General features: G+C 38.6%; 1 protein-coding gene across 6 annotated transcripts in view; it reads right to left on the bottom strand.

Moving 5' to 3' along the window:
• Positions 1-214: 214 nt before the first annotated feature.
• cntln (centlein) overlaps positions 215-12,019 on the bottom strand; it is a 392,762-nt gene continuing 380,957 nt past the window's right edge. For 5 of the 6 annotated variants that reach the window (XM_033018258.1, XM_033018259.1, XM_033018260.1 and 2 more), the window contains exon 27: positions 215-2,057. In XM_033018258.1, the coding sequence (XP_032874149.1) occupies positions 1,956-2,057 (102 nt within the window). In that variant the 3' untranslated portion in view covers positions 215-1,955. The remainder of the gene's footprint in view (positions 2,058-12,019) is intronic. The other variant, XM_033018255.1, reaches the window with a different exon arrangement.

Raw genomic sequence — 12,019 nt, forward strand, 5'->3', positions numbered from 1 at the left:
TATTTTTTGATTGGAAATAAAAACCGAGGAGTTTGTGCACTTGCATATTTATAATAGAATGTAGATCTGGGGAAAAGATGGAAACCATGTTAATTAATGTTAATTAACCACTGGGGAAACTTGCTAGATCCTGGGTAAATTAGTCCCCGTGCTTCGAGAGCTTGAGATCTCAGCTAATCCTTTATTAGACAAAAGAAAGAAAAAAATGACACAATTTTTATAAAAATGCTTAAGGGAAAGTTTGTGTCATTTTCTTTTTGCTGCAGGGCAGCCTAATATCGTGGAGATGATAGTATTCTTAACAAATGTGTAGGTTTTGTAAATTATCTTATTCCTTTAAAGTAAATCCTTTACATATGGTTTTCTAAAAATGGTAATGGAACTCAGCTTCAAAGGAAACGCAAATTTACCGACATAGAACACACACATTAACATTTTAGTTTTGAATTTTGCTACCTGAACCTAGATTTTTCTAGATCGCAAAACTAACTAAGGTCTCAACAGTCTAAATACTTGCACTGATTGTAAAGAAAATAACTACTGAAACACAGTCTCTTTTACAAGCGATAAAATTCAATTCTGGAAAAAACCCCACCATAGAGTAAAAACAAACCTGTTTTACTTCCATTGAAAATTCCTAACAAATTGGAAACAAGCACAGAAACTTAATCTTGACATGTAACACTTACTGACTGTCGACGGAAGAAGGAAAACTATATGTGCTTTAAATTTGCTCCAAATCTTCAGACATAGGGAATCCCCCTATTCTGCTCTTGCAACAATGTGGTGTTTCCTGAGTTTAGCCTCACTGACATTGTGGTATTCTCCGAGCACTGCTCCTCTGACGGTTTGGGATGGTCTCAGTACTTCCTGTCAGGTAGCGCAAATCTCCCTCAACACTATCCATTTGAAAGTGGGGTACTGGGAGCATCAGTCTAGATTTTATGCTCATGCCTATGCAGTGGGACCTGAAACCATAAACTCTGTACCTGAATGAAAATTCCAGAGTTGATTTGCTTAGGCTCTCTCCAAAAAATGGAACCTTAACTATGATCATTCTCTGGTGATCATTCATCAAATGGTCATATTTCGGAGGAGAAAACAGGTTACAATATTTTTAAGGTAATAATGAGCCACACGTTTCATGTTGACACTGTCCCATAATAGGGAAATATGTAAACATGAAACTGCTCGTAGCTTGGAATTTCTCTTTCTGGTCATTCTCCAACGGAAGGACGGAACATAGACACCAATTTCACAACTGTTCAAATCAGTAATAAGATATTAACAAGTTTTATACTTTCACATAATAGATTAAGATTTTTTTTTTTTAAGTTGAAAAAAATTAAAACGTGAAAAGGATGAGGCAAGAAACTAATTAAAACATTTATTAAATACAACTGCATATTGAGCTATGTTTTCTTACAAGCAATAAAGTAATTTCTTGTAAAATGGGCAGAAAGATACCAAATTAATTTGTAGTGAAATCTATGATAGGATATTGACAACCACACGCTTAAATTAGTTACATTTCAAAATAAACAGTACTATAAATTATGAATTAAAAAATAATACATTTAATGAGGTTCAAAAAATGAATTCTCCCCACATTCAAAGCATAAATATATGAGACAATTAATGTTTAAGGTTCATCAAAAAATACTCTGAATATAAATTATTTAATATTAATATCGAATGTAATAAATGTTTTTAGCAAGAGATGAGGAAGTAAGCGATTTATTAAATTAATATCTCTATACTTTAGGGGAATAAAATAGATATTCCAATGAAAAATGTTTCCATTCTTTTCGATGTATTTTGTATTATCACAGGATCAGACATTGCAGAAAACAACAAAGCCTGTTCTGATTTTAGCATCACACTATTTTTTTATTCTGTTGTAACCCAGCAGCCAAAGAACATTGCTGTGTGTCTACGATAAGGCAAAAAAACTGTCAGACGTCTTCTTTTGGGAGCAATGCATATTCTTTATCAAGTTTCTCTTTCTCTGCCATCTTTTCCAGGAGAGCTTCCATTAAACCTGGGGCACAGGGAAACTGCAATACAAAAAGGAATGAAGTGAAGGAGTACATGCTGAAAGATGCATAATTCAATCCGTCTCAGGATTATACAGTATCTGGAAAATCATCGAATTACAATGTTTGGGCCCTGACATTAAAATTGTCAATAGAAAAATAAAGTTAATGTGACTTGTTTGCTGATCTTTCATCTGAACCTCATGGCATCCTTTGGAATGGATGTGCTCTGAAAAGTGGAAACCCAATCTTATTTGGACTTTTTACTGTAGAGAAGACGACATTGCAATATACCGCCAAAGAAATTCCGTGCCTGTGTACCATTCCGTTGTGTGGCACTTTTCATGTTCAACCACTGAAAATGCAACACCTGTCTTTCACCTTTGGTCTGTGTCTGGCCCTGTAAGAATTTTAAAGTTTTCTGCGAGATCCACTCCCTTCAGTACTTTATATTCACTGTACCATACTGGACAGTGTAATATTCACTTTACTTCAGTGAACACTGACCTAATCAACCAAATCTCCCATCAGTACTGTCACCTCAGGAACAAGTCGAGTGGACACAAAACTCCAGATCACCTAGGCTCTAACCAGGCTCATGTACTCAACCCTCTTGTAACAAACCATTTGCCTTCCTAAGAGCAGGAGGGGGGGGGGGGGGGGGGGGGGGGGGGGGGGGGGGAGGGGTGGTGTGGTGGTTTACTCAAAGTTGGGGAATTTGATGTTCATACTGTTAGTAAGCTCCCCGAGCAGTCCTCTCATTTAATCACACCATGACTGACCTAAACCTCAACAACATTTTAGAGCCTTTGTTTCTTATCCCTCAATACATATATCTAATATCTCACTCTGGAAAATGTCAATAGACCTTCAGTCATTTAGAGATATCCAGACCTCCTGTGGGTAAAGCAATGCTCCCTGACATGACTTCTGAATGATCCCTCGTCTAGCTTAAGATCATGTCCGTTTCTCTGAATTATTCCGCACTCGAAAAGGGTAGTAGGGATAAGCCTGGCTTATCCAAGACAGGCTGATCAGCTTTACTTCTGTAGTTAAGTGGCTGGAAAATATTCTAAGGAAAAGGATTTATGTTCATTTTGGAAAGACAGGGACTGAGCAGAAGGAGTCAGGGGACTTTATACAGGGGAGATTATGTCTTACAAATCTGTTTGAGTATTTGTGGAAAGAAAATTGATGAAGGCAGAGTGGTAGATGAGGTTTACATAGACATAAGCTCCTAGCATGCTGCGGCCTGCAGGGAAGCTGCCGATTCGGAGGACCCAGCGGACTGTGGCCTGCATGTTGGAGGCTGCCGAGCCGGCCCCTAGTTCGTCCCCTGAAGACCGGGAGGATGGAGCCGGTATCAACGATGACGATATGCGAGGAGCAAGGCCGGTAAGATGAGGAGAGGGAACTGGGCTCTGGCCTACCATGCCCTCAGGGTCATCTGCAAGAGGTGACCTCGGGGCACAAAAGTGGACGGGCGATGAGAGGGCCGTCACATCCAAGGAAGGCGATGACTGGAGGCCTGCAGCATGGCGCCTCATGCATGCGGGCTGAGAAGACTATTTCTGTACACTTTGCTAATCAGGGATTGGGCTTAGATATGGCAATACTGGACTGTACGTAAGAAAATAATTTCACGTTATTTGTGAAAGAAGCGTTTACACATTTGACAATAAAAGCACCATTGAACCATTGGCTTCTGACTAGGTCTCATATGGTAGGCTGTGACTAGGTCCCATATGGGCCAAGTGTTCGGCTGGCAACCGGAAGGTAGCCGGTTCGAATCCTGCTTGGAGTGCATACTGTCGTTGTGTCCTTGGGCAAGACACTTCACCCACCTTTGCCTGTGTGTGAATGTGTGTGAGTGATTGGTGGTGGCTGGAGGGGCCGTAGGCGCAGATTGGCAGCCACGCTTCCGTCAGTCTGCCCCAGGGCGGCTGTGGCAACAGAAGTAGCTTACCACCACCGAGTGTGACTGAGGAGTGAATTAATAATGCAATGTAAAGCGCCTTGAGTATTAGAAAGGCGCTATATAAATCCCATCCATTATTATTATCATTATATGGTAGGCCATTTCAGAAAGTTAAGGAACAAGGGATCTGTGGTGTATTGGCAAACTGGTCCCAAAATTGGCAATGATAGGAGGCAGCAGGTTGTGGCGGGTGGATATGTTTTGACTGGAAATCTGCAACGTGGTATACCACAGGAAACAATGATTGGGGCTGTTTCTGAACTGTATGATTCTATGAGAAAATTGTTTTTCCATATCTACTCAGTGAGTCATGGAATCATAGAGCGTGGAAACAAGTCCTTTGGCCCAACTTGGCCACGCTGACCAACATGCCCCATCTACACAAGACCCACCTCCCCGTGCTTCGCCTATGGGATCACCCCTCATCATCATGCACTCCAAGGAATAAAGTCCTAGCCTGCTCAACCTCTCCTTATAGCTCAGGTCCTGAGTCCTGGCAACATCTTCATAAATTTTCTCTGCATTCTTTCCAGCTTGACAACATCTTTCCTGTAACATGGTGACCAAAACTGAACACATTACTCTGTATGTGGCCTCACCAATGTGACAACTGTATACAACTGTAACATGACTGCCCAATTTCTGCAGTATACTCCATACTCTGACTGATGAATGCCAATGTGCCAAATGCCTTTTTGACCACCCTATGTGATGTCACTTTGACACCTGTGATGTCACTTTCAAGGAACTATGTTCCCACACTCCTAGATCTCTCTGCTTTACAACACTCCCCAGAGCCCTACCATTCCGTGTAGGTCCTGCCCTTGTTAGATATCCTAAAATGCAAAACTTTACATTTCTCTGTATTAAATTCCATCAACCAGTCCTCAGCTTACCTGCCCAACTGACCAAGACCTTGCTGCAATTTTTGACAACCATCTTCACTATTTACAAGACCACCCACTTCAATCTCACCCACAAACCTGCTAATCATGCCTTGTACATTCTCATCCAAATCATAGATGACAAACAGCAATGGGCCCTGCACCGAACCCTGAGGCACACCATTATTCATAGGCCTCCACTCCGAGAAACAACCTTCCCCCTTAACCCTCTGCTTCATTCCATTAAGCCAATTTTGTATCCATTTTGCTATCTCTCCTTGGATCCCATGTGATCTAACCTTCCAGAGCAGCCTACCATGCAAAACCTTGTCAAATGTCGTGCTGAAATCCATACATACTGCCCTCATCATCCTTTTTGGTCACATCTTCATAAAACTCAATCAAATTTGTGAAATATCATCTTCCACGTACAAAACTGTGTTGTCTATTCCTAATCAGCCCATGTCCATTTAAGTGCATGCATATCTTCTCTCGCAAACATACAATATTTCCTTTTTTATTATTGCTCCAGATAGGTCTCGACCCGAAACATCACCCATTCCTTCTCTCCAGAGATGCTGCCTGAACCGCTGAGTTACTCCAGCATTTTGTGTCAACCTTTGGCAAAATAATAGATTTTCAACTGTATTGCAATAGCAATAATGTCAATGAAATGTATAATAAAGTAAAAACAAAGCTACTCTGTAGGTGAAATTAATCTTGATAAGTACAATGTTATACATGTTGGGACATCAAATGTGAGTGGGGCATGGAAATAGTGGGCCGGGACACTCCCGGCAAACAGACCTAACTCGCCCAGACAGGGCGCCGTGGCCTACGGAGAAGCCAGCGCAGAGCGAGGCGGTCGAAGAGCGGAGGTCGAGTTGGGCCGAGGACAAGGTCGGGCAGGAGCCTCGAAGTCGTGACGGGCTGAGGACGCCGTCAGGCTGAAGTTGACGGGCAGCGTCGCTGAGAACAAAGGGAATCCTGTGTGGGGGGGATCACTGAGAACTAAGGGGGACCCGGAGTGGGGGAACAGCCAAAAATTAAAGGGTCCCAGTGGGGGAGCTGCCAAAAACTAAGGGGGACCTGATGAGGGGGAAGAAGGGATGAGTACTATTTGTAACCTTTTAGGCTCCTTTATGGTGATCCTTTTGTGTACTTTGTATGAAAAAACAAAGATTTTCACAGTACCCAGCTAGGTACAAGTAACAATAAAGTATCATCATCATTACCGTGATTGGTTGGGTCCGAGGGAGTATGGAGAACAGAGGGACCTTGGTGTATAAATTCAGTTTTTTAAAGGTGGCAGCACAGAATGATGGGGTGGTAATGAAGTAATATGGAATGCTAGCCTTGATTAGCCGGTGCACAGAATGTAAGAGTAAGGAAGGTATGTTGCAGCTTTCTGAAACATTGGTGAGACCACATCTGGAATATTGTTTGGCTTTTTGGTTACCACAGTAGAGAAAAGACATGATTGCCGTTGAAGAGATTTACTATTACACAGCATGAGATGGAACGTTGCAGTTATGCTGAGTCTTGTTTTCCTAGGAGCAAAGAAGGCTGAAGCGGGCCCTGAAAGAGGCGTACAAAAATTACGAAGTATAAATATGGTCGACAATAGTTAGCCTTTCCCCATAGCAGAGGCATCTATAACTAGAGGGTATAAGGTAAGAAGTAATACGTTTAGAAGTGGTACAAGGATGATTTTCTTCACCTGGTTGGAATTTGGATGCTCTCAATATTTAAGAAATGCAGGTCCTCCCCAGGTAATGATGCGGTTCCATTTCTGAGATGTAATAAAAATGAACTGCAGACGCTGGTTCATACCAAAGACAGACACAAAATGCTGGAGTAACTCAGCGGGTCAAGCAGCATTTCTGGAGAAAATGCTTAGGTGATGTTTCGGGTCGAGAGTCCTGATCCAAAACATAACCTGTCCATTTTCTCCAGAGATGCTGTGTAAGTACTTACTGTTTGTAAGTCAAAAGCAATGTATGGGAGAGGATCACAAAACAACCATGACAATTGTGCAAGCAGGCATGAGAAGAGCAGAGGGGAGGAGGTCGGGAGGGAAAGGGGGAGGGAGAGAAGGCATATGGAAATACCCCATTCCCAACTGTTAGAAGTTTCCAGAGGTCCTGTAGCAGCTGACAAATGCATCCCGTTGGTCTCCCAAACATTTGCTCGTATGCACGAGCTGTGCATGTCAGGTTTTGTAACTAGTTGAGCCCTTGAATCGTCAAAGCATATAAGGCAATGGAACCAAAGTCTGGTAAATAGGATTAGCACTCCATCCTCAAAAGCAATGGGAGTATCTTCACAGCAGCAGCTCAAGAAGGCAGCTTTACCACTTCAAAAGTATGGATAGTGAATAAATGTTGTACCAGCAAAGTCTACTTATTGTAAATGAATGAATAAAAGGACACATTTTCATTTCACAAATCACCTCTAGAGGGCAATAGTCTTAAGTAAATAACATCAGAAAGCAGCTGCTCAAAGTTCAGACTAATATTTATTCCATGTGATACTCTTTCTCAGGAATACATTCTGATCTTAAGATCCTTCACCAATCTTATGTTCATTACTAACATGACCATAGTTGCTACGTTCTTGTTCACTTTCCCTAAAATTCTTCACAAGCAACTCCAGTAGAAGACATAATTGCAAAGGTGCATGATAATATCACTTTGACATGGTCTGTGACATATGGTTCAAAAATAACAAAGAAGAGTAGTGAATGTAAGTCAGTCCACTTTCTGTTGAGTATGCTGTTCATATCTTATTGAACTATTCATGGTTTAATGATCTTCTTAATGACGTGATTTGCAATAACACTTCATCTTTCAACAGCTATTCATCCTCGGCTGCCAGATCAATAAAGTATGTTTCTGCTGTCTCCAGGGGAGATCCACATTACAGGAATCTGTTCTTTGTTCCTGAAAATAATGTGTTAACAAGAATTCTTTTCCCACACAAGTTGTACTATTTATATTTATATTCTTGATGTCTATTGCTATTACCACTGAATGCTTCAGGAATAAATAGATGTGAGAAGGTATCAAATTCTGCACTTTTTCTAAGTGATTTAAAAAAATACACATTAGTTTAAATTGAAATGTCCTGAGGAAATCACCTATGATTTTCTTTTAATTCAGAAGAAGGTTGCCTTTGTCATTCCACTAGATTGCAGTGTGTGTGCTTCCAAGCAAAATAAATGGGTTGCATTTGGGACTGGGGTAACTGACCACAGAATGCAGAACACTGAATAAGAGAGCAGCTGGGTATTTACACAACATATTCACACAATGGTCCATCGTGAATCTGGGTAACCTTGAGATCTATCCAAACACAAACTATGTTTTATTCACTACAAATTACGGTCAACAAATTAAATTCCAATTAAGTGCAATAAATTTAATTTTAAAAAGCCAATATCTTATCTAGCCATTTTCTCTTTGCTATTTGTTAAAACTTGCTGTGTATAAATTGACTACCAGGATTTCCACATAACAGCACTGTTTGCATTTCTAAAGTATGTGATTGTCAGTAAATTGCTTTGGGACATGTATAGTGAGTAAAAGTTTGTATAAAAATACATAGTTTTAAAGATTTCAGTACAGGATAAAAGTGCAAGGTTTACTTCCACACCACTGTCTTGGGTTACACAGAACAGAATGATCTTGCAGCAATGTTCAATTATACACAATGTATAATTGGTCAGCAATTTGTGATGTTATTTTAATTGAACATTTCAATGAAATATTTCCATTGATATTATTTTCCAAATAAGATAGAGATTCTGTAAGTGATTTAGTCTAATGTATGTTACTGCTATGCAACAAAGTTAGATTCAACATGGCTTATAATACAAGCTTTAGCTCTTGAGCCCTGGTGAGAACCCGCCTGATTCATTTTGTACAGATCTGTTCTCCCACCTAATGAAGATTATACTGGTTATCGGGAGAATGCAGCGAAGATTAACCAGATTGATTTCTAGGATGGTAGAGGATTGCCCTGAGCTGTTAAGCAGACTGCACCCACAGTTTCCCTTGAGTTTAAAATTATAAGTAGCATTTTCAATGATAGGTACAACATTCTTAGTGAATTAATATAGGATTAGTGTCAATGGGTGATTGATGGCATGGACACGATGGGCCAAAGGGTCTGTTATCATGCTATAATTCTCTCTGACAATGAAAGTAGTTAGCAGGTCAGTGAGTACCTGTAAGAGTGAAATAGAGTTGCTGAAGATTAACCCAACATGCTGATTCAACCAGAAAACTATAGCTGAAATGCTCAACTATTAACAATGCAAACAAAGAACAAGTTGAAGTCATTTGATGAGAAACTCCCCTTAACACTCTGCAGCTGAGTATGAAGGGTCACTGCTGTACCATTCGTGCCAGTCCATGGTAATACTTCTCATCTAGATTGAGTGCTATTGTATCAGCTTAAATAAAAAAATGAATTCACAAAAAGCAAATCTGTACTTTTAGGGAGGCCTCACAAATTAATTAAAGGTTATATTTCTTTGTCAGATTCTCCTTGCAGCTTTATAAATAGTGAAGAATTATGTGGCTTATTGCAATATGATACAATTTCACAGCGGGATAATTTAACCAGAGAAAAAAAAGAGAAGAAAATCTCATGTGCAGAATGTCAGGCCTGCATGCTGCATACCTATCAGTACCGATCAGGAAATTCTTCTCCCTTGTACTTCCTTAAACCCATGAATTAAGCAAATGTGTTACTACCAGAATGATTCAGACAACATTGATGATTACCACTGGTTACTCCATGAAGAATGTGATTACTGGATAAGCTTGTTTATTGCACAACTTTCAGGGTAATAACATATTGACAAAAGTGCTACTCAGAATATAAGCAGACTGTCAGGTGTAGCTGGATCTGTGAATCTGAGATTCTGCAATGTCATACTGTGGCCTCACAATATAAATCACCCAAACATGTAATTATTTAAATGTAAGTTTTGTTTCAACTTTATTCTTACTTCATTTTATTTCCCTCCAATTCTGATTAGGTAATTTGATCGACAATAATTGCTTTATAAAATAATTTCAATACACAAAATATATTATAGCTAACTAAAATGCTGAAAGAAACAGCTTCAATGATGAGTGTTAGCAATTGAGCATTAAATTAGTCATAAGTATCTAATCATATGTTATTTCCCTTCTATTCTGCAACCTGGCCCCTAAATAAAAACTACCAAAGCAAAAAATAAAATTTACCAACTACTTAGGTTATAGAATAAAGAGAATTGCCCAAGGGAAGGAAATGGGAGTTACTCAACTCTGAGATACCAATTATTCTTTTTATATTAGTAATAATAAAATGGAGTTGAACAATAGTCTCTGGCTTTCCAGTCACATTGTTAGAAATACAGATGATTGGCAGAAGATTAACCCAAAAATGCTGTATTTAATCAGGGAAGATAATTCTCCACATTTACACAAAAATGAATAACTATTGTTGGCTTTATGCCAATGTCTGGTGAGATCCTTTTAATCACTATAGTCTATATTTGAAATGCAGCAGTACTGAAATCTTTCATAGCTTGATTAGTGTAGCTTTATCTACATTCCAATAAAATAATTTAATCATAGGAATACACTTTGCACAAAGGATAAATTAACACAATCTTCAATATATAGTTCAGCAAAGAGTCGCAAGTACATTTAAAGCTCCTAATACAGCTAATAAGTTATAATTATTTGTGCACTGTGCCATAATGGCAGATAGGATTCCCAGGGTTTACTTAATGCGTTTTTAAAATAGTGCCAGCTTAAAAAAGAATCAACCTAATTAATCATAATTGGGATATGCACATGACACATAGAAAAACCTGTCCTTTTCTAAACCCTTGCACTGTCACAAGGGGTTTCACACTGCTTTCAAACGAATGTATTAGTTTTCCAAATGCATTCTGAATGTATTAGCTTTTCAAATGCATTCCAAAATCCTAAGTGAAATTTTGTTAATGGATAAATTGTGTTTAATTTTAAAATGCAACAAAAAGATTTCCAAGGTTCCCTATTCTTAACAAAATGTTACTGTAAAAATGTCTGAAAGAATTTAGTATTTTAATATTTCTGATTAATTAATCTATAAATTCAAGTTAATTATTAAGACTTAACCACAATTACCCAAAAAAATGTAATAAAGCTGGCTACAAAATGTGCTTTCACAGCCTCTTTGCTCAAAAATATTTTAAATAACAGGATCGTCACTAATTTTTACAAGGTATCATTTGTGGTGCAACAGTGATAAATGAAATTTCCCATTACAGGATTCTAAGCTGACACAAGCTCATTTAGTCACATATTAAATCACTGCAGCACATTTGTTGATTGACCTTTTCTGTTCATTGAACTTTACACTTTATTTTGAAAATAGAACCAGCTTTGATGAAATTCATTCACAATGAATAATTTAAAACGGTTACTCCTACAATTGCAGCAAAAGCAATGTATAAACAAAATTAACTCTTTTAAAATGTGCAGCATATTTTAATTTGTGGAACACAGCATCAAATACCAAAGGAGTATTATCTTCAGCTATTACAGGACTAAATAGCGCGTTACAGATCTAAATAACAACGAGAATATTAGAATGTTTGTGCTGATTTGGTGAATACAATGAATAGTGTACCATGTTGTTGATTTATTTGACAAACTACAATCTGAAGGAAAAAATGTTGTCGTCATTTTTTGATACAGCTTCAGCATTTATAAATCTCCAGGATACAGTGACATGGTGATTTTAAACACACTGGTATTCTGGCCTTTTTCTGCATTTGCATTTATCTTTTTGTCTATACGATTCAAAGCATTATCTCCCAATAAGTCAGGAAAATGAATCCTGAGAAAATTAGCTGTAAAAACACGTGTTTCAGTATCCACTGCCACTATCCTACATAAACAAACAAGAGAAATGCGAAGCAGCACAAATTCACAAACATCTTGTACTTCTGCCTACACTGCAGTCCTGAGAATACATTTAAGATCGGCATTATCTGAGGGCCATTTTCAAAGTGAAAGCTTAGACTTTTCCCCACAGGTACAACATAAAGATTTGGTATATTTTTTAAATGT

This window comes from Amblyraja radiata, chromosome 3, assembly GCF_010909765.2.
Source record: "Amblyraja radiata isolate CabotCenter1 chromosome 3, sAmbRad1.1.pri, whole genome shotgun sequence".
Taxonomy (NCBI): Eukaryota; Metazoa; Chordata; class Chondrichthyes; order Rajiformes; family Rajidae; genus Amblyraja; species Amblyraja radiata.